The 23,986-nt window shown below is 35.6% G+C and overlaps 2 protein-coding genes across 2 annotated transcripts in view; one reads left to right on the top strand and one right to left on the bottom strand.

The window, feature by feature from the left end:
• LOC109009972 (deoxyhypusine synthase) overlaps positions 1-23,986 on the top strand; it is an 871,604-nt gene that overhangs the window by 148,282 nt on the left and 699,336 nt on the right. The gene's annotated exons all lie outside the window — the stretch shown is intronic.
• Positions 3,219-10,506, bottom strand: LOC108987230 (hexokinase-1-like). Its single transcript, XM_018960113.2, has 9 exons — positions 9,919-10,506; positions 7,616-7,766; positions 7,346-7,528; positions 6,117-6,191; positions 5,782-5,937; positions 5,499-5,597; positions 5,270-5,400; positions 4,161-4,242; positions 3,219-3,791 (listed from the first exon to the last, which is right to left on the bottom strand). The coding sequence occupies exons 1-9, from the start codon at positions 10,188-10,190 to the stop codon at positions 3,444-3,446; spliced, it is 1,497 nt and encodes a 498-aa protein (XP_018815658.1). The 5' UTR covers positions 10,191-10,506; the 3' UTR covers positions 3,219-3,443.

The raw sequence follows: 23,986 nt of genomic DNA, 5'->3' as shown, positions 1-23,986 counted from the left end.
CCCATAGCATCTCAACCATGGACTCATATCACCATGGATTTTATTGATGGTCTTCCCATGTTACAAGGGTATGACTGTCTATGGGTTGTAGTCGATTGATTGACTAAGTATAGTCACTTTGTGCCCTTAAAACACCCATATACAGCCAAGATAGTGGCTGACTTATTCCTCAAAAATATCTTCAAGCTACATGGATTACCCTGCCCTATAGTTTCTGATAGAAATCCAACGTTCACAAGCCAATTTTGGCAGGAGTTGTTTTTCCTACAGGGGGTTCAAATGGCTATGAGCACTGCCTATCACCCACAAACTGACGGGCAGACCGAAGCCGTCAACAAAACTGTCGAGAATTACTTAGGATGCTTCACAGGAGATAGGCCTAAGGACTGGGCAGTGTGGATTTCACTTGCAGAGTGGTGGTATAATTTCACTCAGCACACATCCACGAGGATCTCACCTTTGAGACCCTCTATGGTTACCCCCCACCCCGTTAGTTGGATTACATCCGAGGAACAGCCCGGGTACACTCAGTGGACACCACTCTACGTAGCAGAGACCAGATATCAAAAATACTCAAGCAAAATTTACAGCAAGCCCAAAACCGCGTGAAAAAGTATTCTGATTTGAAGAGAAATGAGCAACAATTTGAAGAAGGTGAATGGGTATACCTGCGCTTACAACCATATCGGCAAACCACTGTAGCTCTCCGGCGCAACCTCAAGCTTGCACCACAGTTCTTTGGTCCATTTTAGGTGCTACAACGTGTTGGAGAGGTAGCATACAAATTGGATCTACCTCCATCATCCAAAATCCATCACACTTTTCATATGTCTCAACTCAAGAAAAAAATTGGAGTTAAAGTTTCAGCCAAACCTTCACTACCGCCGGTAGATGAGCAAGGGGTTCTACAACCTAAACCAGGGGAAGTCCTTAGCCATCGCATGGTTAAGGAGGGGAACAAGGCAAGGGCTGAGTTGCTCGTTCGCTGGCACTGGCAAGAGGCGGCAAATGCTAGTTGGGAAGCTTATTCACGGCTGAAAGAACTCTTTCCCCACCTTGCAGGCAAGGTGTTCTGATGGGGGAGGAGGGGGAGAGTGTAACACAGCTGCCGGCGTTGGGTTGACCAGGTGCAAGATTGGGAAGAGAAGACTGAATAGAAGGGGGTTAGGGCTCGCGTGACTGTGAACTAAAGTGTTCGTGTGTGCGTGTGTCTGAAGTGAAGTGAAGTGAAGGCTTGAATGGAGTCCTGGGCTGGGCCAACAATGTGGGCTTAAGGAGTCTATACCGGGGCCGAACTAGGCATGGAGTCATTTTGATATTTTCCTTAGTTATTTTCTTTTGTAATCTGTTGTCAACTGGGCTACCTAGATGTTATGGGTTTTCTTCTATTACAGGCCCATGGCCTTTATTATCACTATAGGTTTCCTACTATGTAAGGCGTCGTCGTGTGCCTAATGAATATTATGCAAAAATCTGAGTAAAAGTTAAGACTTTCTTCTTTTTCTAGATTTCCCTCTACTATTTTTCTTGAAAAGGCATTCCTCTGGGAAGCTTTTTCCTGTAATAATATCTAGAGTGCTACAGTAGCCCCCATCTTCCTCATCATATATACAGAACAACTTTTGGGGTAAACTATATATTTACATTGCTGTCATTAATTTTGGTGATTTAATATTCATTAGGTTATATGTTATATATTAGGTATATCATGTTCGTCTTGATTCAATATTAATATTGCATTTTCATTTGAGTGGTGTAGAATTTACAGCCCTTGACTCCACTTTCAAAACAAAGGTATCATGAAATCAGATTATTTTACAGCACTTAAAAAGAAAAGAGTAAGCCATCTAGATCATATATAGCACTCCATTAATTGGGGAAATTTGGATGGTACACGAGGAAAATCAATTTTCTAGAGGCCATTCTTCCTTGGCAAGACATGCACTAATATATTGAGAATATTAGGACTTGTTTGGATAATGAGATGAGATGATATAGTTTTAGATGAGTTGAATAAAATATTGTTAGAATATTATTTTTTAATATTATTATTGTTTTAGAATTTGAAAAAATTGAATTGTTTATTATATTTTATATGAAAATTTAAAAAATTTATAATAATAAGATGAGATGAAGTAAGATGATTTATGTATCCAAACGAACCATTAATTATTTGATATGCCAATTATAGACTATAATTAGGAATAAGATCAGGTGAGAAAGATTATATATTTTCTATCAATAAAGTTGACTCCATAATTTGTATAGCTACACTACACGAGTGAATTTGTTTCAACAGTATTAAAATGTTCAATCAATATTATGAGATGTATTTTATATGTCTATCTATTTCTTACTCGATACCATAAAGTCGGTCAAGAATTTTAGGGTATCCAAAGTTAAGAAAAAAGTGTCAATATTAGTATTTAGTTTTAAAATTTTAATTAAGCAACTTGATCGATTTCTTTTTATTTGCATAATAGTGACGAGAAAATGGCGTATGAAAAAAATAAACACTAAGAAAACTACTAATTTGAATAAAAAATTAGTAAATTAATTAACCATATTACTTTTAGTTCAATAATTTTAAACTTAGATAAAAATTGGTAATTTATTCATATATTATTTTCCTTTTTAATAATTTTAGCTTAATGACATATATTAATAAACTCTTATTTAATCATAACAAAAACAGAGAATAGATGACATGACTTGGTAGGATTAATTTTCTCGTAATTAATATAATTTATATTAGGTTCAAAGCTGGAAAAATATTTCATGTTTTGGAAATTATATAATATATAGTAATATCACTTATGTTGCCAGGCAAACCATTTTTTTTTATAAAAAAAAAAAAAAAAGACGGTACTCCAAGTTTATTGATAACCCTCACTTGTGGCGAAAGAAAACCGTAGTTACAGACAGACACCTGGAAATTACAGATAAATCATAAAGGACCAAAATACAAGCAATCCAAAAAACCTAAAATACCACAACAGCAGAAAAATATCAAAGAGACACATAAATAAACAACAAAGCAAGCCTTAACAACCACTTGATTTATGTGTTCTACTATAATCAACAATCTAAGATACTTTCTTCCTGCATAAAGTAAGCATTTTTTTTTTTTTTTTTATCGTACGTGGATACCCAGACACATAAAAGCCTGCTTGATTTGCAATGGAAACAGAAGAGAATGCTCCAGCCAAGTGGCTCCGGAAAGAACAGTTAAAATTCCCCCAATTTATTCCATAACTTATGACAAATACTGTTCTATTATATGCTCTGCAAGACCATAAATTAAGGTTTTGCTGGCATGGTAGGAGCTGTGATAAGCTCCAAATTATCAGGAAATTGGAAAAGGGAGAAACAAAAATATACAATATATATATGAAAATGCCATACTTCTTCCATCCTTCCATCTACCTTGACTTCCACCTTTTTTATGATTCCTCTACCCCAAGGTATTGGGAATGAGAGGCAGCAAGGAGGGCAGCTCCAGCCCCAGATCCATCGTTAGAGTGCTCAAATACAATGTTCTCAGCGACTTCCTCTCCCACCAACTCCTCGAGTGTACTCTCCATAGAGGTTCTGAAGTTAGTGTAGTGCTCATACAACCCTCCATCCAGAGCTATCACTGACTTCTGCTTCTCCCCATCCCTCACTGTGTCTCTTCCCAACTTCTTGAGGATGCCCAAGATCCCAGCAGCAGATAGGTGGGCCCCACGTGTGGCAACAATGTCGCAGAGCTCCACAATAACTTTTCTCATTTTCAGGGATGTATTAGATATCTAACAAAGAAAAAAAATCGTATATAAAACTTGAAATTCAAATTAAGAAAACTTTAACAATTTGGATGAAGAGGTATGAATATATCATGATTCTATAAAGTAGGTCTGATGCCTTAAGACTACAAAATACGCGTGGAAAATATCTCCATGTTTTGTTAAAATGCCCTCCAAAACACCAAAGTTCCAAACTCAACACAAGAAACTCATCCCTGGAAAAGGCCTAACACAGGAGTTCGAATTACTTTGAATCATTTCAGCTTTTCCTTTTCTAACCCAAACAAATATCAAAAGGAGAAAAATGAAACCTATATTGCAAGGAAAGATAATGAAATTATAATTTCATCCAACAGTTTGGGCAGAGAATGATACCTCTAAGATATCCTTCAATTTGCTCCCAACCACTCTCAGATCTGAAGACGTGTCATCATGCATCGCAGACATGTCTGGAGTCCTACATATTTTACACCAGCAAAAACTCTAAAAGCTCCGTCCAAACAAAAGGATGTATGGACAATGCATCTATGTAATGAAAATGAAAATGCATCCTAAACAGAAAAACGATTACACAACTTTAATTTGCAGGGCATAACAGTTAAATAAACAAGGGTCAAACAAGGATGCATCTCATGACAAAACAACGTGAAACAGCAGAATGCTTGTGCATCATCGTAACTGCAATTAGTAAACAACTTTTTTCTGCTGATTGACTTATTCCATGTTCGTAAATACTAAAACCCTCAAAACATCCTAAAGAACAGTTTATATTCAGATGACAATGCCGGATAACACAAACAATGGTCTCCAAATTCGAAGGGTAAAGATCATTGAAATATTGACAAAGTATGAGGAACAAATTCTAGGCAGTGAACTGCAGCTTTATAGTCGCATAACAAAATATTAGAATTTTTTTATCAGAATTAAACGGATCAAGTGATAAAGGCTACCTACTGCTTGATTCATACAGAGAAAATGAAATTATTAGACTTCCAAGCCAAGAGCAAAGGTTTTTTTTATCATTATATTCAGCATAATACGCATCAAAGAAAGCACCCAGTTGCTTTTTATAAGTAATTATTAACAAGTGTTAACCCCAAAATCTATGTAAAGTTCCGGGCAATCCTACACATATTTCAATCAATGTATCCAAAACCAACTAGAAGATGATGGACAACAAATGGCTTAGGTTTCTAGACATTTGCATCAGGTTGGATCAAATGGTAGTTCCAATGCATTTGTAACCCAGAGCTCAACCCACATCTGCAGCCAAAACCAATTTCTAGAAATCTGGTTTGCCCAGCCAGAAGTAATCCATTTGAAAGTGGGCTAGGCTTTTAGGTTTGAATATGAAATATGCAGTTTACCATGGTTAAACTGGGCAATATTCATTGGTCCAACTTATATAACTACAACTTTCAACCTGTACAGGTAAAAATGGATTCACCTCAGCAAGAGAGACAAGGTTAAACAGGTTGCCCTACCTTAGTATGAAAGGAATTCTGAGTTTGGGAGGAACGGTATTACCAAAAAAGGCAGCTTCTTCAGCCATCCTGCACAAAACCCTGCGTACAATGTCCCCTAAATACATACCAGAAATTATCTTCTCGAAGATCTGCCCACAACAATCAGAAAGGTGTAGCAGATATACATTGAGCCATTCACATAAGCAGTGAAGTAATTAAGACGTGAGTAAAAGTTCATGGAATTGACCTGTTCTCCAGGGTTTAAACTCTCAACATCCAGTTCTTCATCATATTCTGTTAGAGGAAGGTGTGATGACCGGAAGTTACCCCACTCCATATTGATAACCTACAGTGTGACAAAAATAATTTAGTATTGGTTTAATAATATTTTCTTCACTTTGAGAGAAAAAAAGTGTTGGTTAATTGTCTTTCTATGAACAACAATCACTGAAAACCTACTGTCAGACATTTAAGTGTGTGCAGGTAACATTTTCACAACAATTGGTAACAAATATCCAAAGTATACCAACCATCTCTCCGGATTTAGGAAGAAGACCATGCCACTTAGGAATAGCATGTGCCCGTTCTACATATGCAGCATTTGTTCCCGTGCCCAAAATGACACTAGCAATGACATCCTGATTGCAGTATCTACCTCCTGCTAATGTTCCAATTGTGTCATTGACCTGAATCAATCTAGCAAGTTAGCTTTGCCCATGATAGAAACAAAGATAATAATCGAGATGCTACACCATGGGACTTAACTACAAATATCACATCCTACCAAATTGTTACTTTTCCTCCCAAGAGCTAAACATGAAAATCTAAGCATAACCCCTTGAAGCATAAAAGAAATTGGTCTTACCAGAGCTGCTACACGCATATCTAGGCCAATCTTTTCCATGGCTTTGGTCAATTCTCCGACCACATCTTGTCCAACCTATATCAACACCGGCCAAGAAATAAATTACAAGAAAGGACTAAAAAAACTGAGAGGTCAGAATTATTATTCATGGATATATAAGTAGGCTGTGCCCTTTGTATGGAAATTGTCCAATACATTCTACACCACCTATAACAGGGACCAACCACTGCATAACCTAAAACTGGTAAATAACCACTAAATCCATCCCTTAGTACTCAATGATGATGCATTATGCATTGAAAATTTGTTTGTGTGTGTGGTGGTGGTGGTGGGGGTGTGGGGGGTGTGGGGGGGAGGGGGGGGATTGGGAGGGAGGGAGGAGAGCATACTCATGTAAATGTGCATGGCAGAATTTCTTAGATGAATTCAGACAAACATCCCTTAGTACTTAGTACTCACTGATGCATTATGCATTGAAAATGTGTTTGTGTGTGTGTGTGAGGGGGAGGGACGGGCAGAGGGAGGGGGAGAAGAGAGAGAGAGAGAGAGAGAGAGAGAGAGAGAGCATACTCATGTGTATGTGCATGGGATAATTTCTTGTATGAATTCAGACAACAATTAATTCAATTCACATATTACAATTAGAATTTTCTAGGAATCAAAGTCATTTCATGAAGGAAAGTTTTTTTATGGCAGCAAGGATAACAACAATTATGCCAACTTCTTTCATATTGTAGCTAATTTGAATTGAAATTATCATCCTTCTACTCTCATATTAGGTTAGGTAGGTGAACCGAAAGAATCTCTTCTCCAGAAGCAGGTGCAACAATGTCAGTGGCAAAAGAATGCTCTGGAGTGCTTTTCCATTGCACATTAGATAATGATATTAGAGAGCAGATCTCTTCAAAACCAGATCAAGCACTAGGGCCTGCCTATCTGCTTCTGGGTGAATGATCATGCCCATGATATCACCAAATAAGGGAAATTAATACACTTTAATAAAGTGAAAATTAAGTATAAAAAGGCACCACAATAAAAACATTTTCTAATCTAAGACGATCAAAACAGATTCTGACACAGACATGATAAAAAAAAGTATTGGCAATTTTTTACGCCTACTCTGCTTGGAGAACAGACCACAGACCTAATCAACACTCAATAATTACAGTCATGTTTATCAATATCAATATGGAAGATTGCAAACAATGAGCCAAAGTGACTAGGATTACCGCATCTTCAATGTTGAATCCTTTTGTCCATTTTATCAAAGTCCCTGATGAAATTGATAATTGCCTCACAGGAAATGAGAAGGTAAAACCTAGCTCCCTTTGTCTGCCAGGTGCTGGATGAAACCCTTCACCTTCTGTAGCAACAAATTTTGCAAGAGCTGCAGCTATATAATCAAATAATTCCTGGAGTAACATCATCCAGAATATTTTAGTGTATGAATTATTGAAAGCATTTCAACCTTTTACATATTTGTTTAAAGAAATACTAACTTCTGAATTCCCCGTCATCAAATGTGGAGGAATCGCAACTTCATCAAATTCTTGATTGATAATGTGTTTGCCTTTCCCACCTAACAGTACTCGTAGAACACGAAAATTTGTCCCTCCAAGGTCCAATGCATAAAAAAGACCTTTCTCATCCCTAGTAAAATTAGAATAAAAGTGAGCGATAGGCATCCTAAGCTGAAATTCAATTCAGTAGTATAAGAAAACTTATGTTGCATCCCAAAGAGTGGGATTATTTTGCCCAAGAATTATTTCTTTTCCTCAATTCAGAAATAATGATTTAGGGGGAATTTCTAGATGTATTTATTATAAGCGTGAGAGCAAAAGCCCATTAGTCAATTGTTACTTTAAACAACTGTAACTCATTTAGCCAATACAAAACTTGACAGAACTAAAAGCAGAAAGAGATGCCTCAATATATGGCTGTCTATTCAGCTTAGTCAGTGGTCCAAGACCATCACAATGCAATCAATATGGTGATGAAAATCAATGTGGGCCACGATTCACTTCGCTAAATCATAAATTACAGATACATACTCAACTCCGCATACTATCTGAGTAAACTGACTTTTTTTACTTCCATAAAATGAGAAAGTTAGGATGCACTTGGCAAGATTGTCCCTGCCACATTAGACCTGATCACTTGCTGACCGTATATTTCCCAAAGAACACACCGAACATGGAAACTATAAAGAGAAACTTTAGAGACTATCCATTAAATCTACGGGACAAGCAATTTGCTTATCTGTGAGCACGAAGGGATGGTCGACTTCAATATTCTCCTGAGAACCCCGACTTTATCACAGTAAATCATCAGTCAAAGAAAGACATCAAATACAGGAGGAATAACTAATAGGAGCTAGACAAACATGAAAAGCACCCAAAGAGTCCTCACAAATTACAATCAATGAGAGAGATGAACCAGGAAAGTAAACGCAATAAATAAATAAATATTATAGCTTGAGCAATAAACAAGAGAAAAATGTTAGGCCAGTCAAAAAGAAACGCTACGTTCACCACAAGATTCCCATGCATCCCTGAGTGATTTTTTTTCCAACTATATTCAGCTAGGTAATATTAGGAGGATCCTTTTATGAAGAGAACGTTTCATTTCAACCATCCAAGCGGGCCCGTCTTCGTCAGATTTTACAGGATCACTATATAGACTAACAAGTCTTAACAGAAAGTCACGTTACTTAGATATGACTATTATATTATATTGATTTTATATATAAAGATTTAATCCAAAATATAATTCTAATAAATCTATATATTTTTTTAATATATAAGTTTTAATTTATAATTTAAGTCAAAAAAAATATATTTAACTCAAAAATTTTTTATAAATCCAATAAGTCAATGGGTTGAGGGAGGGGGCGGGTGCTCTTTCAACACCACCCGAGGTGCCCCCAGTTCCCCATAAAATTTTCTATAATTTAGGTTAAAAATACATTTTTTAAAATTTTATCTTAAATTTTACTCATCTTCTAAAAATTTTCTACATCTCATTCCATATATATTTCCTATTTTATTAAAATAATATTTCTTTATTCTTTCTTTATTACATTTTTCTCTCACTTCTATTTACAAATTTAACTTCTCAATATTTTTTCTTTTGAATATTTTAAATAAAACTTTAAATTATTTTTCATATTTTTAAAATTATTTTTTTTTATATTTTCGTAGTTATTTAAATTATTTTTAATATTAAAATAAATATAAATACGAGAAAAAATATAGATAATTGAAAGAAGAATTAATTTAATTAAAATAAATAAAATATTAATAAAAATAATTTAAAAAATAAATAATGGTTATATTTATTTTCTAAATCTTTTTTCTAAAATAGAAATACGGATGGAAAGAGATTTTGAGAGTATTTTCTAAATTTTTTCGTAAATTATAGGAAAAAAGTCGTTACGGGGAACCAATAGGAATGCTTTGAACCATTGCCCCGGAAATTTATCGTCAAAATAACCACAAAAATTCCAGTAAAGCAAATCTTTGAAATCTGACCAAAAAGACAACTACATTCAAGCAAGAGCAACGCAAAGCAATAATAAATAATGGATCATGTTTGACAGCCATTTGGACAACCATCAACAAAATTATTTTTTTTTTCAATTTTTCTTCCAATCAATAAAATTTTCTTTCAAAAGAAAAAGTAAAAATCTTAAATAATAATAATAATAATAACAATAAAATTTGTGTTCATTATTGTGGAAAAAGGTTAAACGGGATAAATGAATCAAATTAATAATGAAATGGATAAAAGAGTCTTTTCCTACCCAGTGGGTAGGTTATCAACGTAGCTGATTAGCATCTTGAGCTTGCTACCACCCTCCGACGCGAGACCAGCGTGCATCTCAACAGTCATGGCATCAGCCACTTGTCTCAGCTTCTCGATGGGGGTCCCACATTTCTCCTTAAAGTTCTCGAGGATCGCCATGGCACGGGTCCAGTTACGCAAGCTTTTGATCCTGTGGCGCACCACCAGAGTGGCCGCCGCACACATAGCCGCCGCGCACACCACCGTCGCCCCGACCGCCACCTTCCTCATGGTCTCACCCTCTTCCTCTGCAAATCTATTCCTGATTGTAATTCGCTTAATAAACGAAAACTGGAGATCACAGATTCGTATTCGCTTGCACCAGACTCACATGTGAGAAGTGAACAAAAAAACAACAGAGGTGGAGACTGGAAGAGATGAAACCCTCAGATCGGAGAAAGAGAAATAGACGAGCATTCACGGAAAACAAAGGCTATTCTTGTGATTATTTTCAAAGGAAAGACATTCGAAAGCCTTGCTCAATGCTTGGAATGGAAGGAACGTGTTTTCTGGAGTTTCGTGTTCGATTTTATAGGCGGAAAAAGATGAACGATGGTCTACATCGTTCTACGGAGTTGTGTTCGATTTTCTCGAAAAAGATACATTAGGATTACGGAAAAAGATACGGTTTTGGATGGAAATAACGGAAATGACATGTCAACTGCCAATCTGCTTTGATTCTTTGACCTTTTACGCATTCATCTCCGTCTCACTGTCCATCTCTATCTCTTACTTTTAAGATAAAAAAAAAATATAAATTTAAATATAATCTAATAAAAATTAAAAAATATTTTAATCACAACAATAATTTATAAAAATAAATTTATAACTTAATAATACATTAAATTATTAAATTATTTTTATAATAACGTATATTTAATATATCATATCAAAACATATTAATTTATAAATTTAATTTTATAAAATTTTTTTATAGATTTAAGGTTTTGAAAATTTTAAATTAAAAAAAGTATTTTATCAAAATGTGTGTAATACTAATACTCGTGAAATAGCTATTTCTCTCTATATTTGTCTTACGGATATGATTGTAATTGCATAGATGTCACGTGCTATGAAAATTTCCAAGTAGATGTTGTATGATATAGAAGTCTTAGAATAGCATTATTCTTATTTTTATATATATCTCATAATAATAATATTAGATATAGTTCTAAAACGTTCAAATTCTACTCACACCATTTTAAAAAAAAAAAGATTTTTTTTATATAAATCTCTAATTTATCTTTCTTTTTGAAAAAAAACGTAAACTTATGCATCATAAAATTGTACAAATCGTCTTACATCCCACAAATCCCATGGATATTACTTTTAATTTTGGGATGTTGAACTTAACGCATCTTTAATACGTTTAAATGTTGAATTGAATTGAATTAAAATAATAAATTTTATTATTTATTATTATTATTATTATTATTTTAGAATTTAAAAAAATTAAATTATTTATTATATTTTATATTAAAATTTAAAAAAATTATAATAATAAATTGATATGAGTTTAATTAATTTAGTGCGGATTTATCTCGTGAAATTTATCATTAATTTGACGTTATCCAAAGAAGAAAAGGGACAAAGTTTTTGTGATTTTTAATTAAATCTTTTATTCCGTTATTGTGATAATGATGAAAGTGACATGACGTCTAGATTTTTTTAATAAAAAGGTTTAGAAACGTACGTAGTCATGGTAGGTGCATCGTTTCTTCCGGCTAAGCTTAATTACGGATACAAACGTGCGTTGGTAGACATGTTCGTTTCTAAGGGCATCTTTTAACTCTTTCAGTTTTCTTTTTAATTACCTCACCAACCTTATTTCATAATAGTCTAATATAAATTATATATCATACTTTTATTTATTATATAAGATCATTAAAAATTGATAATTATATAAATAGATTTATTGATATGACATCGTACGTGTAATATGAGAGGATGAGATATGGTAAATCTGTCTTAATACTGTCATGAGCTAGCTAGGTAACCTTCGGGGGCTTTTTCTAACAGATGGAATTTACCATTAATCCAAAGTTCCAAACATCCTTTGTGGCTCAACTGCATATAATTTCAGTGCCATTTTTTTTTTTTTTCTTTTTATACAAGGGATGGGGGGTTTTGAACTTAAATTTTTTATTTGAAGAATTGAGCCATATGCCATCAGGTTATTAAGTTTTTAGCCTAGTGCCACTTGAATGCATATGTATTATAAAAGGCACTTTTAGTTTTTGCAATCTTTTTTTTTTTTTCAATAAGGAACTTCTAAATTTATAAAATGCAGTAAATTGGATACTCAAGTTTTGCAGTTTTGAAAAAAAAATAATCAATATTTTTTAAAATTGTCCATAAACGACCAGTACAATTTACCATATTAGCAATGGGTGATAAATGGTCGGTTCAGACCAATCGAGATTTCAATCCACGTTTTAGAAGATCGAAAAGTTTCGATTCGATCTACGGTCCAGGATTTTTTCTAATTGGACTGAATGAAAAATAAAAATAAAAAAATATTTTATATATATTATTTATATAATAATTGTACAATATGTTATTAATACTTGTTAATATTCTATAAATTAACAATATTTTATATAAATCTTCATCTAACTTATCACTATTAACAATATAAAATTTTAAATATGTTATTAACATTTTTTAATATTCTATGAATTAACTAATATATAATATAAATTAGTTAATTATATAGTAATTATATAAATTAATAATGTAATGTTCATCTAATTTATTATCATTGACTATATAAAATATTTTTTTATTGAGTTTGTTACATAATCCGCATAATAAGTCACTTAGTTTAATTTAGTATTTTAAATAAATTTTTTTATTAATTGACTTAAAAAAAAAAAGTCCGAACCGAATAGACCAACCGGACCGATAGCTACCAATCTGGTTCGATCTCTATGGGTGTTCGGACCGATAAAATGATGATCCGAAAATATTTGATCTATCGTCGAACCAGACCAAACTAGACCAGAACAATCGATTTGCACCCCTTCGCCGGCCTGCCAGCCTACGATCCATTAGGAAAGGAATTCTCTCAGTTTCTGATGGCCATAAGAACAAGTTTTGTCTTACATATTTTTATGATAACCTTCTCTATTCCTTAGCCTCACTGCTTAACTATAAGTGAGACTTGATTCTAACTAATTTTGGATCAGTCTATGATATTTCATATATATATATATATATATATATATATAATACATGAAATTTTTTATTCATATTGAATTAAGACGAGTTGGGTTTTGGGTTATAGGCACTATTTATAAATGATTAGTTCAAGTTGTTATTTGAACTCTTACTCGAGCTCAAGTGGTCAAGGGAGAGTCTCAAATGCAAGATCAATTAAAATACAAGCTCCAGACTAGGGGTGTAAAAATTAACCGAAAAGCCAGTCCGGACCTACCCAAACTGGTGGAACTAGTCCGGGACCCATTCCCTTAGTTCCAAATCCGGCCGATACCAGTCTGGTTTCGATTCTATGTTTTTTAGGACCGGACTAGTTTACTATATTATATATTTTTAATTAATATTTTTAATATTATATATATAATTTTTATATAAATTATAATTATATATAAGATAATTTTTATGTTATTAATTTTAAACATAAAAATTTATTTGATCATATGCTTTAAACATAAAAAATATATATTAATAATATTTTATGGCCTAATAAATTCTCAACATATTCCTTTTGATAAATACATAATACATTAGTAATACTAATATACATTAATAAATGTATATTAGTATATTAATTAAATTTAATGCCCTAATACTAATACTAATACTAATACTATTAAAACCGGACCGGAATCGATAAAACCAGAGGTGCCAGTTTAGGAAGGGTAATTGTTGCGTAATCGGTTTTCAAAAATGCAAAACCGGTGCATACCGATTCAGTCCTAAATTTTATCCAAAATCGGACCGGACCAGTTACACCCATACTCTAGACGATTCAAGCCATACTCGATCAACTCATTCTCATTGTAAGAGTATAAATTAAATAATTGAATCCAGTTACAATTATCAACTTAAATTTTTGAGACAAATAATAATTTAATGTGATATTAGAACAAATATCTTGATTTAAATCCTAAGGCCATCTTTTCCCCCATTTAGGTTAAATATTTAACTTTCACTTTTAGGACAAGTAATAATTTAACACCAATACTTCTATATACAACTGCCAGTGCGGGATCGGCGCGCAACCGGCTGATGTGGCTCTGCCACGTCAGCTGATAATTTAATTTTAAAAAAAAAAACTCGAGCGATTGAAATCTGGGGCAGAAAAAGGAGGGAAAGCAAAAAACAAAAATAAGAACAAAAATTTTCACTTGAACCTCCGACCCTTCTCTGAACCAAGAACTGTCGCTGTGGACCAACTGTTCCGTCGTCGTTCGTCACACATTCCAAATTTGAGTCGCCGTCGACTTGGGTTGGGCTATCCAAATCTGAGTAGTCGCAAACAGTGCAATCGTTCTGCACTTTGACAGTCACATTGTATGAAGGAAATAGAAGGTATGAAATATATTGTATAGACTAAATGAAGTCTATAAATATTGCACTGTGTTGATCATATTGTACGAAGGAAATACAAGCTATGAAATGAATTCCACTCGGTCCAAATTCTTCAGTTCTTCGCTGTGGTTTTTTATCAAATAGGTGTAGTGCAACTCTATTTTTATAGCTTGTATTCAGCTCTGACTGACAAGAATATGTTGTCTCTTTTCTTTTCTACTGTGTTTTCTTGAGTTAAAAACTATGCAGAACTTATTTTCATGAAAGATACAAACTTGGTCCTCCTTTCAAATATATGATTGTTTTCTCTCGTGTTCGTGCTGCTGGAAAATGCGTTTTGCTTGCTTATTTGGTTGTTTCCCACTTCGAATATAGTTGTGCTATATATTTTGAAGTCTTCGTTAGGTATGGATTTTGTGACCTACACATCATTGAGAAGGCCACTCTTACGGTCTCTTACCAGTCCAAATATCTTTAGTTTGGAACATCTGAAAATCTTCTGAATCACTGTGTTGTTTGTGGGTTACATCTATGAATGTTTTTGGTCGGAAAAGAAGCAGGTGAAGTGCCATGTACTTGTTCTCGGCATAAGTTTTGCAGAAACATTATGGCAACAGAAATGATCTGGTCTCTTCTGGATATTATGCAGTACTTATTTTCATGAAAGATACAAACTTGGTCCTCCTTTCAAATATATGTTTATCATGGTCTTCTGTTGCTATAATATTTCTCCATGCATTAACTTCGTATTTACTTCTAATTTATTAGATATTTATCAAGTAAACAAGTTAAGCTTTAGTTTTCAGATTTTACTTTTTAAAGCCTACTTCTCTGTTTCATAAATTAATCATTTAATAAAATAGGAGTTTAAGCAAGCAAAACCTCTAGAAAATAGAAGAAGCCTCTTTGATTCTAATTGTTGAGCTAAGATGGATCTCCATGTGCCCACCCATAGTCTGTTGACCAAGCCCATGCTTGTCGATCTTCATGTGCAACTCTGGTGCATAAGAACCAACTTGTTATGGAGTGGAATTGATATGGGGCAACTATGCTTAGTTTAGTATATGTTTAATGGCACAAATACTGAGTCGAATTGATATGGGGCAACTATAATTTTAATAACTTAAAATTAAATGCCACAAATACTTGCTTCACTTTGTATTAGATGCACGCCATCATTGAGTTATATGAAATGAATTTAAGTCCAAGATTCTTTGTTTAGAATATACTCACAGCCACTATACTAAAAGGCAAGAAATTTATATGTGATTATGAAACAAGACATAAGTTTCATTACAACGGACATAAAACAAACACCATAAGTACTCTGCTATCATAATTGTGTGGGCTCTGATATCATAACTTAATTCCATTTCTACCTAAACCAATAACACTAGAAAAACTAGAAGCATCAAAATTCCTAATTAATTCCTTATGTTCATTAATTTTGAGTGTGATTTGCATGTATAGTCATTCTATTTCTGGTAATAAACATTTAACTCAAAAAACTGCAAGCATGGAATCCAATGAACATATAAGCCAGGATAGTTACATTTGTTTGAAATATTTAAATTTTTTGAGTGTGATGAACACGTGGGGCAACCATAGTTACATTTATTTGAAATATTTAAATTTTTTTTTAAATGAGATCTATTGTACGAGTTCATAGATTTTAATGTTGTTGGTGTTATACAATATTGGTATTGAGAACATGCATTTGTCTCCCTCTCAGCATGGAAAAAGGAAAAGAACATCATTTTTCTTTAAGACCATCTAACTCAAATCCTACATCCGCGGTATGTTATTTTATTTCCAATATATCAATAACATTAGATTTGAGATAAGTTGATATTTATTTTCTCAACACATCAATAATTTTTCCAAACATATTTTAGGACATAGCATCAACTTCTCCAAACATCTCAATGCACGGTTATTATGGACCCCCATCCGCGGTATGTTATTTTATTTAATATATCAATAACATGTGATTCGAGATAAGTTGATATTTATTTTCTCAACACATTAATAATTTATCCAATAACATTTCAGGACATAGCATCAACTTCTCCAAACATTCCAATGCACGGTTACTATGGACCAGTGCCTGCGTGGTCACCAGGTTTTCTCCCATTTCCCCCTGTCAACCAATATCCAAGCAGTGTACAGGTGGTGTCATGTTTTCCGTTTAATTTTAATAAGTTGGTTGTTTTGAAAAGTTGAATTCTTTGTTGTTTTTTTTTAAGACTTTAATTGTACTTTTTTTTTCTTTTTTGTCAGAATGTTAGTTACACGTTTCAACATGGCATGGAAGGCCAGTTGTCTGTCAATAATACCTCCGTTACAAGCAGATTTCTGGGTACCCAGGATAATAGACCCTCAGTTGGGCAAACTGAATTGCAAGCTACATCTTCTGGAGTTGAAGAAATTCATTCTGATAGACCAGATGCATAAGAAATTGATTCTGGTAGTGCCGAAACATCAGAGAAAGTGCAAATGGATGGTGATGATGAGCCAATCTCGAGGTTGAAGTTTAACTCATTAGAAGATTTAATGAGTTATTATAAGGAATATGGTAAGAAATGTGAGTTTGGGGTGATGACAAAAATGAGTGAGAGGGGAGAGGATCAGACTGTTAGATATGTCACACTTGCCTGTGCCCTTGGAGGGAAGACCCGGAATAGGACTATAAATGTCGCCAACCCACGACCGACAGGAAAGACGGAATGTAAGGCAAAAATTAATGCCTTAAAAGTTGCTGATGGAAAGTTTCAGCTGACTACAGTTCACAATATCCACAACCACGGCCTCAGTCCAAAGAAATCTCGTTTCTTTCGATGTAATAGAGAAGTGAGTGAATCTGTTAAAAGGGTCCTAGATACTAATGATTTGGCTTGCATCCGGATGAATAAGAGTTTCGGCTCTCTCGTTGTTGGCGCGGGAGGTTTTGAGAACCTCCCGTTTTTGGAAAAGGATTGCCGTAACTACATCGATAAGGTACGACATCTACGATTGGGCGCAGGTGGTGCTGGAGCACTTCGAGACTACTTTTTACGGATGCAGTTTAAAAATTCGGGGTTCTTTGCACTAATGGACTTGGATGATGAAGGGAGGTTAAAAAATATATTCTGGGCAGACCCCCGTAGTAGAGGAGCCTACCAATATTTTGGAGATGTCGTAACTTTCGACACCACATACTTGACCAACCGATATGGGAAGCCATTTGCGCTATTTGTTGGTGTAAATCACCATGGGCAGTCAATTTTGTTGGGAGCTGGCTTGATTTCCTCTGAGGACATTGAGACATTTTTTTGGTTATTCTAAATATGGTTGCAGTGTATGGATAGTATAGCGCCGAAGGCTATTATCATTGACTAAGACAGAGCCATGAAAAATGCAATTGCAATAGTTTTTCCAAAAAGCCGACATAGATTTTGCCTGTGGCATATCTTGAAGAAAGTCCCTGAAAAGCTTGGTTGTTACAGTTCTTACAAAACTGAAATGAAAATTGCATTGATGAAATGTGTATATGATACCCAAACGCCGGATGAGTTTGAGAAATGTTGGGATTAGTTTATTAGCACGTACAACTTGCATGACAATGTATCGTTGCAGAGTTTATACACTGAGCGTGAGCATTGGGTACCAGCATTCTTGAAGAATGTTTTTTGGCTGGCATGAGTACAACGCAGCGTAGCAAAAGCATGAATGCCTTATTTGATGGTTATGTTCATGCTAAGACAAACTTGAAAGAGTTTGTCGATCAGTATGATAATGGCTTGAAAAAAAAGATTGAGAACGAAAATGCTGCGGACTTCCAGTCATTTAATGTCACAATTCCCTGCATCTCTAGATCTCCGATTGAAAAGATATATCAAGATTTGTACATAAATGCTAAATTTAGGAAAGTCCAACAACAACTTACTGGCATTATTGACTTGGACCCAGTTTTACTTAAAGCGGAAGCTACAATGAAAACCTATCGGGTAGAGGATGAAGTTCGTGCCAAAGATTTCACTAAGCTAGTTACCCATTCAGTGGATTTTAGTGAGGACGATGCAGTCGCCAAGTGTACTTGTGGTTTATTTGAAATGAGGGGGATAGTGTGCCGGAACATCTTTGCCGTCTTCAAATGTAACGAGATTAAGACAATACAAGATAGGTACATTTTGGATCGATGGAGGAAGGACATCAAAAGAATATACACGTTAATCCACAGCAGCTATGACGCAGGGGATCAACGGGAAGATGCTAATAGATATTCAAGTCTGTTGAATATCTATTATAAGATGATTACTTGTGCGGCGAGTTTGAAAAAGCATACTGAGGATGCAACGACTAAGTTAAATGCAATGATTGAGCTGTATGAAGCGAACCAAGGACCTCCATTGATGACTGAGAAGTGTTTAAATGTTGATGGCACAAATGCTAAGGACACAACTACAATAGGTAGTTCAACAAAAGTACTCAGTCTACGTGTTGTGCGAGGAAAAGATAGACCCCCATATCTGAGGAGAGCATCCAGGATGGAGAAAGAGCTGCGGAAGGTTAAGGAGAAGACGAAGAAACAACAAGGAAAGGGAAAACGCAAATTGGTAAAAATTTGTAATATTACTTTGTTTATGTACATTGTCATATATATGCTATCTGAAAAATTTGTTACTATTTTATTAGCGAGATGGGGAAGATACACCAGTCGTTGACACTTGTAGGAGGCTATTTGGCCCTTCTGGTATGGACGTCTCCAATGTTGGCCACGTGCAGGTAATATAATAAGTATGAAATTATATTTGAGTTATGATTTATTGCACCGTATTTTACAAGTATTTATGATCAGGCTATCCCAGAAAGCGCTATGTTTGGCACCATACCAGTTGTTGATGTTAGTGGAACCCAACCCCAAGAAACTGTATTTCAAAGTCAAGAAAGCGTAAGTGGATCCAAACTGTAATGGTATTTTAATGACATTAGTCGACGGGATATTAATACGAGTTAATATTTTTTACAGATGCAATTTGGGTTTGATGGATCACAACCACGACAATAATATGATTATCGTGGGTATATTGTCATAATATTATTCTTCTTATTCTTTTTCCTTTACGTATCCAAGTGTGTATGTTTTCATATAATATTATTCTTCTTATAAAATGTTTTCATTTATGTATCCAAGTTGAGTCCTTGAAAATTCACAGGGTAGAATTCACTTGATGAAATGTTTGCAACCATCCATGTTTGGCACCATCCAGGTTGAACCTTGATAATGGGTCTATTTCTTCCATTTTGGATATACAACCGGTTGTGTATAGAATAATAGTAGTCTTTATCATCACGTAGAAGGACAGTCTAATTTGGCTTTTGCTTGACAGGAATTATGGAAACTGATGATATTATTCTGGGAGTTAGAAGCAGTTTTGAATACTTTCCAAAGTCTCATAAAGTTGGGAGGCAGTTTTGAATGCATGTATTCCAAAAGTCTCATAAAGTTGGGAGTTAGAAGAACTTTTGAGGATCAAAATATGTATCAACGTTGAAGACAAATGGCTATGAATATTTTTAAATATTATGAGTTATATTTCTTCTCTGTTATGTGCTAAAAATGAATATCAGTTGGTGAAGAAAATAGTAGTACCTTCCATCTGGAATACTGCATTTGCTAACGGGATATGAAGCTTGAATTGAGTTATGCCCAGGAAAATAGTAGTCTGGCAATTGGAGAGGATTATTTGGCAGTTGACAAATTGCAACTTATCTTAAACGATGGTCCCTATCTGTATGTATGGTGTATTTGGAAATAAACAATTTATCCGGCTGAGAATGCTACATACGTTATAACATATGAGTTTATCACAATCGGCTTGAAAGAAAAGCAGAAGACATGAAATTGAATTGCCAATCCCTGTGAAAGTAAAGAAAAGCAAAAGACATCAAATTGAACCAGGGTAAACCAAGTCAGAGACTCACGCTCGACCTTCGGTCGATCATAGCTCGAGCTTCAATTCAACTTGAGAAGTACGAGAGACTCACACTCGACCTTCGCTCGATCCTAGCTCGAGCTTTATCAAGTTGAAGCTCGAGCTATGATCGACCAAAGGTCGAGCGTGAGTCTCTGACTTGGTTTATCTTGGTTCAATTCGACTTGAGAAGTACCAGAGACTCACGCTCGACCTTCGCTCGATCATAGCTCGAGGGTTATCAAGTTCAAGCTCGAGCTATGATCGAGCGAATATCGAGCATGAGTCTCTGACTTGGTTTATCCTGGTTCAATTCGACTTGAGAAGTACCAGAGACTCACGCTCGACCTTCGCTCGATCATTGCTCGAGTGTTATCAAGTTCAAGCTCGAGCTATGATCAAGCGAATATCGAGCGTGAGTCTCTGACTTGGATAAACCAAGTTCAATTCGACTTGAGAAGTACCAGAGACTCACGCTCGACCTTCGCTCGACCTTCGCTAGATCCTAGCTCAAGCTTTATCAAGTTGAAGCTCGAACTATGATCGAGCGAATATCGAGCGTGAGTCTCTGACTTTGTTATATCGAGAGATTCACTCGAAACTCTCTAATTTTGTGTTGTCCATGTTCATGTGCATAATTATCCTAGTAAGAAAAATGTCTTTTTAATAGTTAAGATAACTATCTCCCTCCCCTCATGTGTTGTTTTTTTTCCTTTATATTATGAGTTTTTTCTTGATACTATCATAGTTAACTTGGCAATTACCATTATTATTAGATTTTTCAGAAGGGTCAAGGGCAAAAGGAGCTCACTCTCACATGATAAAAAAGCTGTTGCAAAAAGGACATGAGATATAACCATCAACAGTGATAATGATTTTAACTTTCTGAATAACTTGAAGATCTTCAAGGGGTACTTACATGGAAGATAGTAAAAAGAAAAATACAACTTTCATGACCTGTACAACATATCCCACCTGTATCCTATGATATATAAATAAATAAAAACATCAATGATTTGCATCTGGAGGAGGTTGCACAGCGTTTTCAGCAGTAATCACATTCCCATCATCATCCTCAGAATTGTCTGTTAGTAAAGCTTCCTCCATTTGGTTCAAGCGTTGTAGGACCGTGTGTTGGAGGTCAACAAATCGACCAGCCATGAAATCGAAATGATATATCAGACTCTCACAACGAGTATCCATGAGATCAAGATGAGTATGTAAGCCATCTACACGACCATCCACGCTATCAATGCGAGTATCTAGATGATCCTCAATGCGATGTAGATGGCCTTCCAAATTATCGAGCCGACTATCGATGTGCTCAAGACTAGCAACGATGTGATCAAGACGACTATCAATGCGACTATCGATGTGGTCAAGACGAGTCTGGATGCGGCTCAAACAATCAAGCACCATTTGTATCCGGCTGATTCGGCTCTGGTGCAAGGGTGGATGGTCTTGAGCTAGATGGCTGAGAACCTGATGGCGTTACACGGGATGGGTGTGAACTGGGTGCAAGATCCTCATCATCAAAAGGCCATCGGCGAATGTGTGCACGACTGAGCTGGATGGTCTGACGACCAATTGGAGTCTTCAGAGGGGTTCTAAGCTCTGTCTCTGGAATAGGAACAGAGTGAAACAAAGCAATGCGAGTGACAAGACTCGCAAAAGGCAATCCCGACCGAGTTTTTTTGGAGTGATGAGTCTCTAAAATGACCTTGCAAAGATGAATTCCTAGATCGATGGGAACGTCATTGATCAGTGCATAAAGCAAGGTGGCTCTGTGAAGGCCGACATCACTATGATGGTTGTTTGGGTAAAGGTTAGTGAGGACGACCCTACTAAGAAGGAGATAGTTAGGTGAGAAGTTTTTGGTAGGAATGGGTGTCCGACCATCCTAACCCCATTCATCTCCACACAACTTGGCGTAAATAGCAGGGTTGCTAGGACCAGAGGTGCTAGCATACGGATATGGGGCCTCGGTAACACGAGGGGCATTAAGCAAATCAGCTAACATGCTCGAACTGACTCGGATTTGGATATTCCAGAGAGTGACGTCAAAGGAACCATCAGGTGCCATGGCATGAATGTAGAGTAAAACTCCCGGACCAACTCCCCAGACAGAGGGGGGAGACCAGTGGTTAATGATACTCACTGGCGAGACCGAAAGATATGTAGCAGTATAGTCTCTTCAAGCTCACGTAGATTGACCTCACGATCAATAATGGGATTGTGCTTGGAAAAATTTTCAGTGTATAGTTGCTGAGCCTGGGCATTATGAAATAGTGATTGGTCGGGAGTAGGAGTTGGCCGGCGTCGTACACGTCGCATGGTGTTTGTCTGTAGGCATAATAAAGCAAATTAGAAATTAATGTCAATTTGTTAGGAAAATAAAAGGTAAGACGTAACCTAAAATGACAAGTAGTAGACTACTAGACAATATGGATCAACTATAGCAAAAATGCTAAGAGCATTAGTCAAATTTAAGAAAGTAAATATACTGAAAAAGGGGAACTAGTACTAACGACAAAAACGTTCAAAGTCTTTTGTTGAGACGCTTCTATAAATGTAAGTGATATTAAGCCTATAAATGCTAGTTAATATACGAAAAAAATTAAAGGTGCCAACTCTTAGTGTCAAAAGAAAAAATAGAGAACCATCTCAAATCACATCAAGATTGTTCAAACAACGACATCACGACCCAACCACCCTGCTTGTCAACCTAGAGCATCCATACAACTTACAACATGTCCAACACAACCAGCCCAACACACTTCATGACACAACCAACCATAAAACAACTCCGACATCCAACATCAACTCAAATAGTAACACCAAACAACCAAAATTTTTACATGTACATCACCAATGGCCCACCATTGTGACAAATCCAACACAACCAGCCCACACGCATCATCCCATGCAAAGACCACATCAACCTAAACAATCAACATACAAACCCAAATACAGCCAACATATAACTCAAAATAGCCATGTAACTCCACCTACACCGCCACATCAATCCGAACAATCTCCTTATGCATACATTTATCCACCTCACACAACCAAGAGACTCCCAACACCACAACTCAACCAGAAAATGCACAACCAATAAGTTCCATCATGTAAATATAATTCATTAGAAATTTCTAGCAATCATAATTTATAAACAACGCACATGTAACTGTGCAATCAAACCTATTACACTGAAGTATCATACCTAATGTTGTGAGGGGGATAGTGAAATCAACAAGCAGAGTAACTCTCAGGATTCGGAGTTTCACGGAACTGGTCACCCGTGCTACCATTGCTGAAGAAGACATTCAAGAAGGTATCGATTACAATAATCAAAGGAAGCAACAGCAGTAGCAACAACTCCAACCAGCATCACATAGGGATAAGAGGCCTTTTCAGGATAATGCACAACGACCACAACAAGGAGAGACAGGATGGCTTCCCCTGTGTGGAAAGTGTAGTAAAAGACATGCAGGGAAATGTTTGATGGGAACCGGAGCA

Source organism: Juglans regia, chromosome 1, assembly GCF_001411555.2.
Source record: "Juglans regia cultivar Chandler chromosome 1, Walnut 2.0, whole genome shotgun sequence".
NCBI classification, from domain to species: Eukaryota; Viridiplantae; Streptophyta; class Magnoliopsida; order Fagales; family Juglandaceae; genus Juglans; species Juglans regia.
Note: the sequence above shows the minus strand (reverse complement) of the source record. Positions and strands in the feature narration are given on the sequence as shown.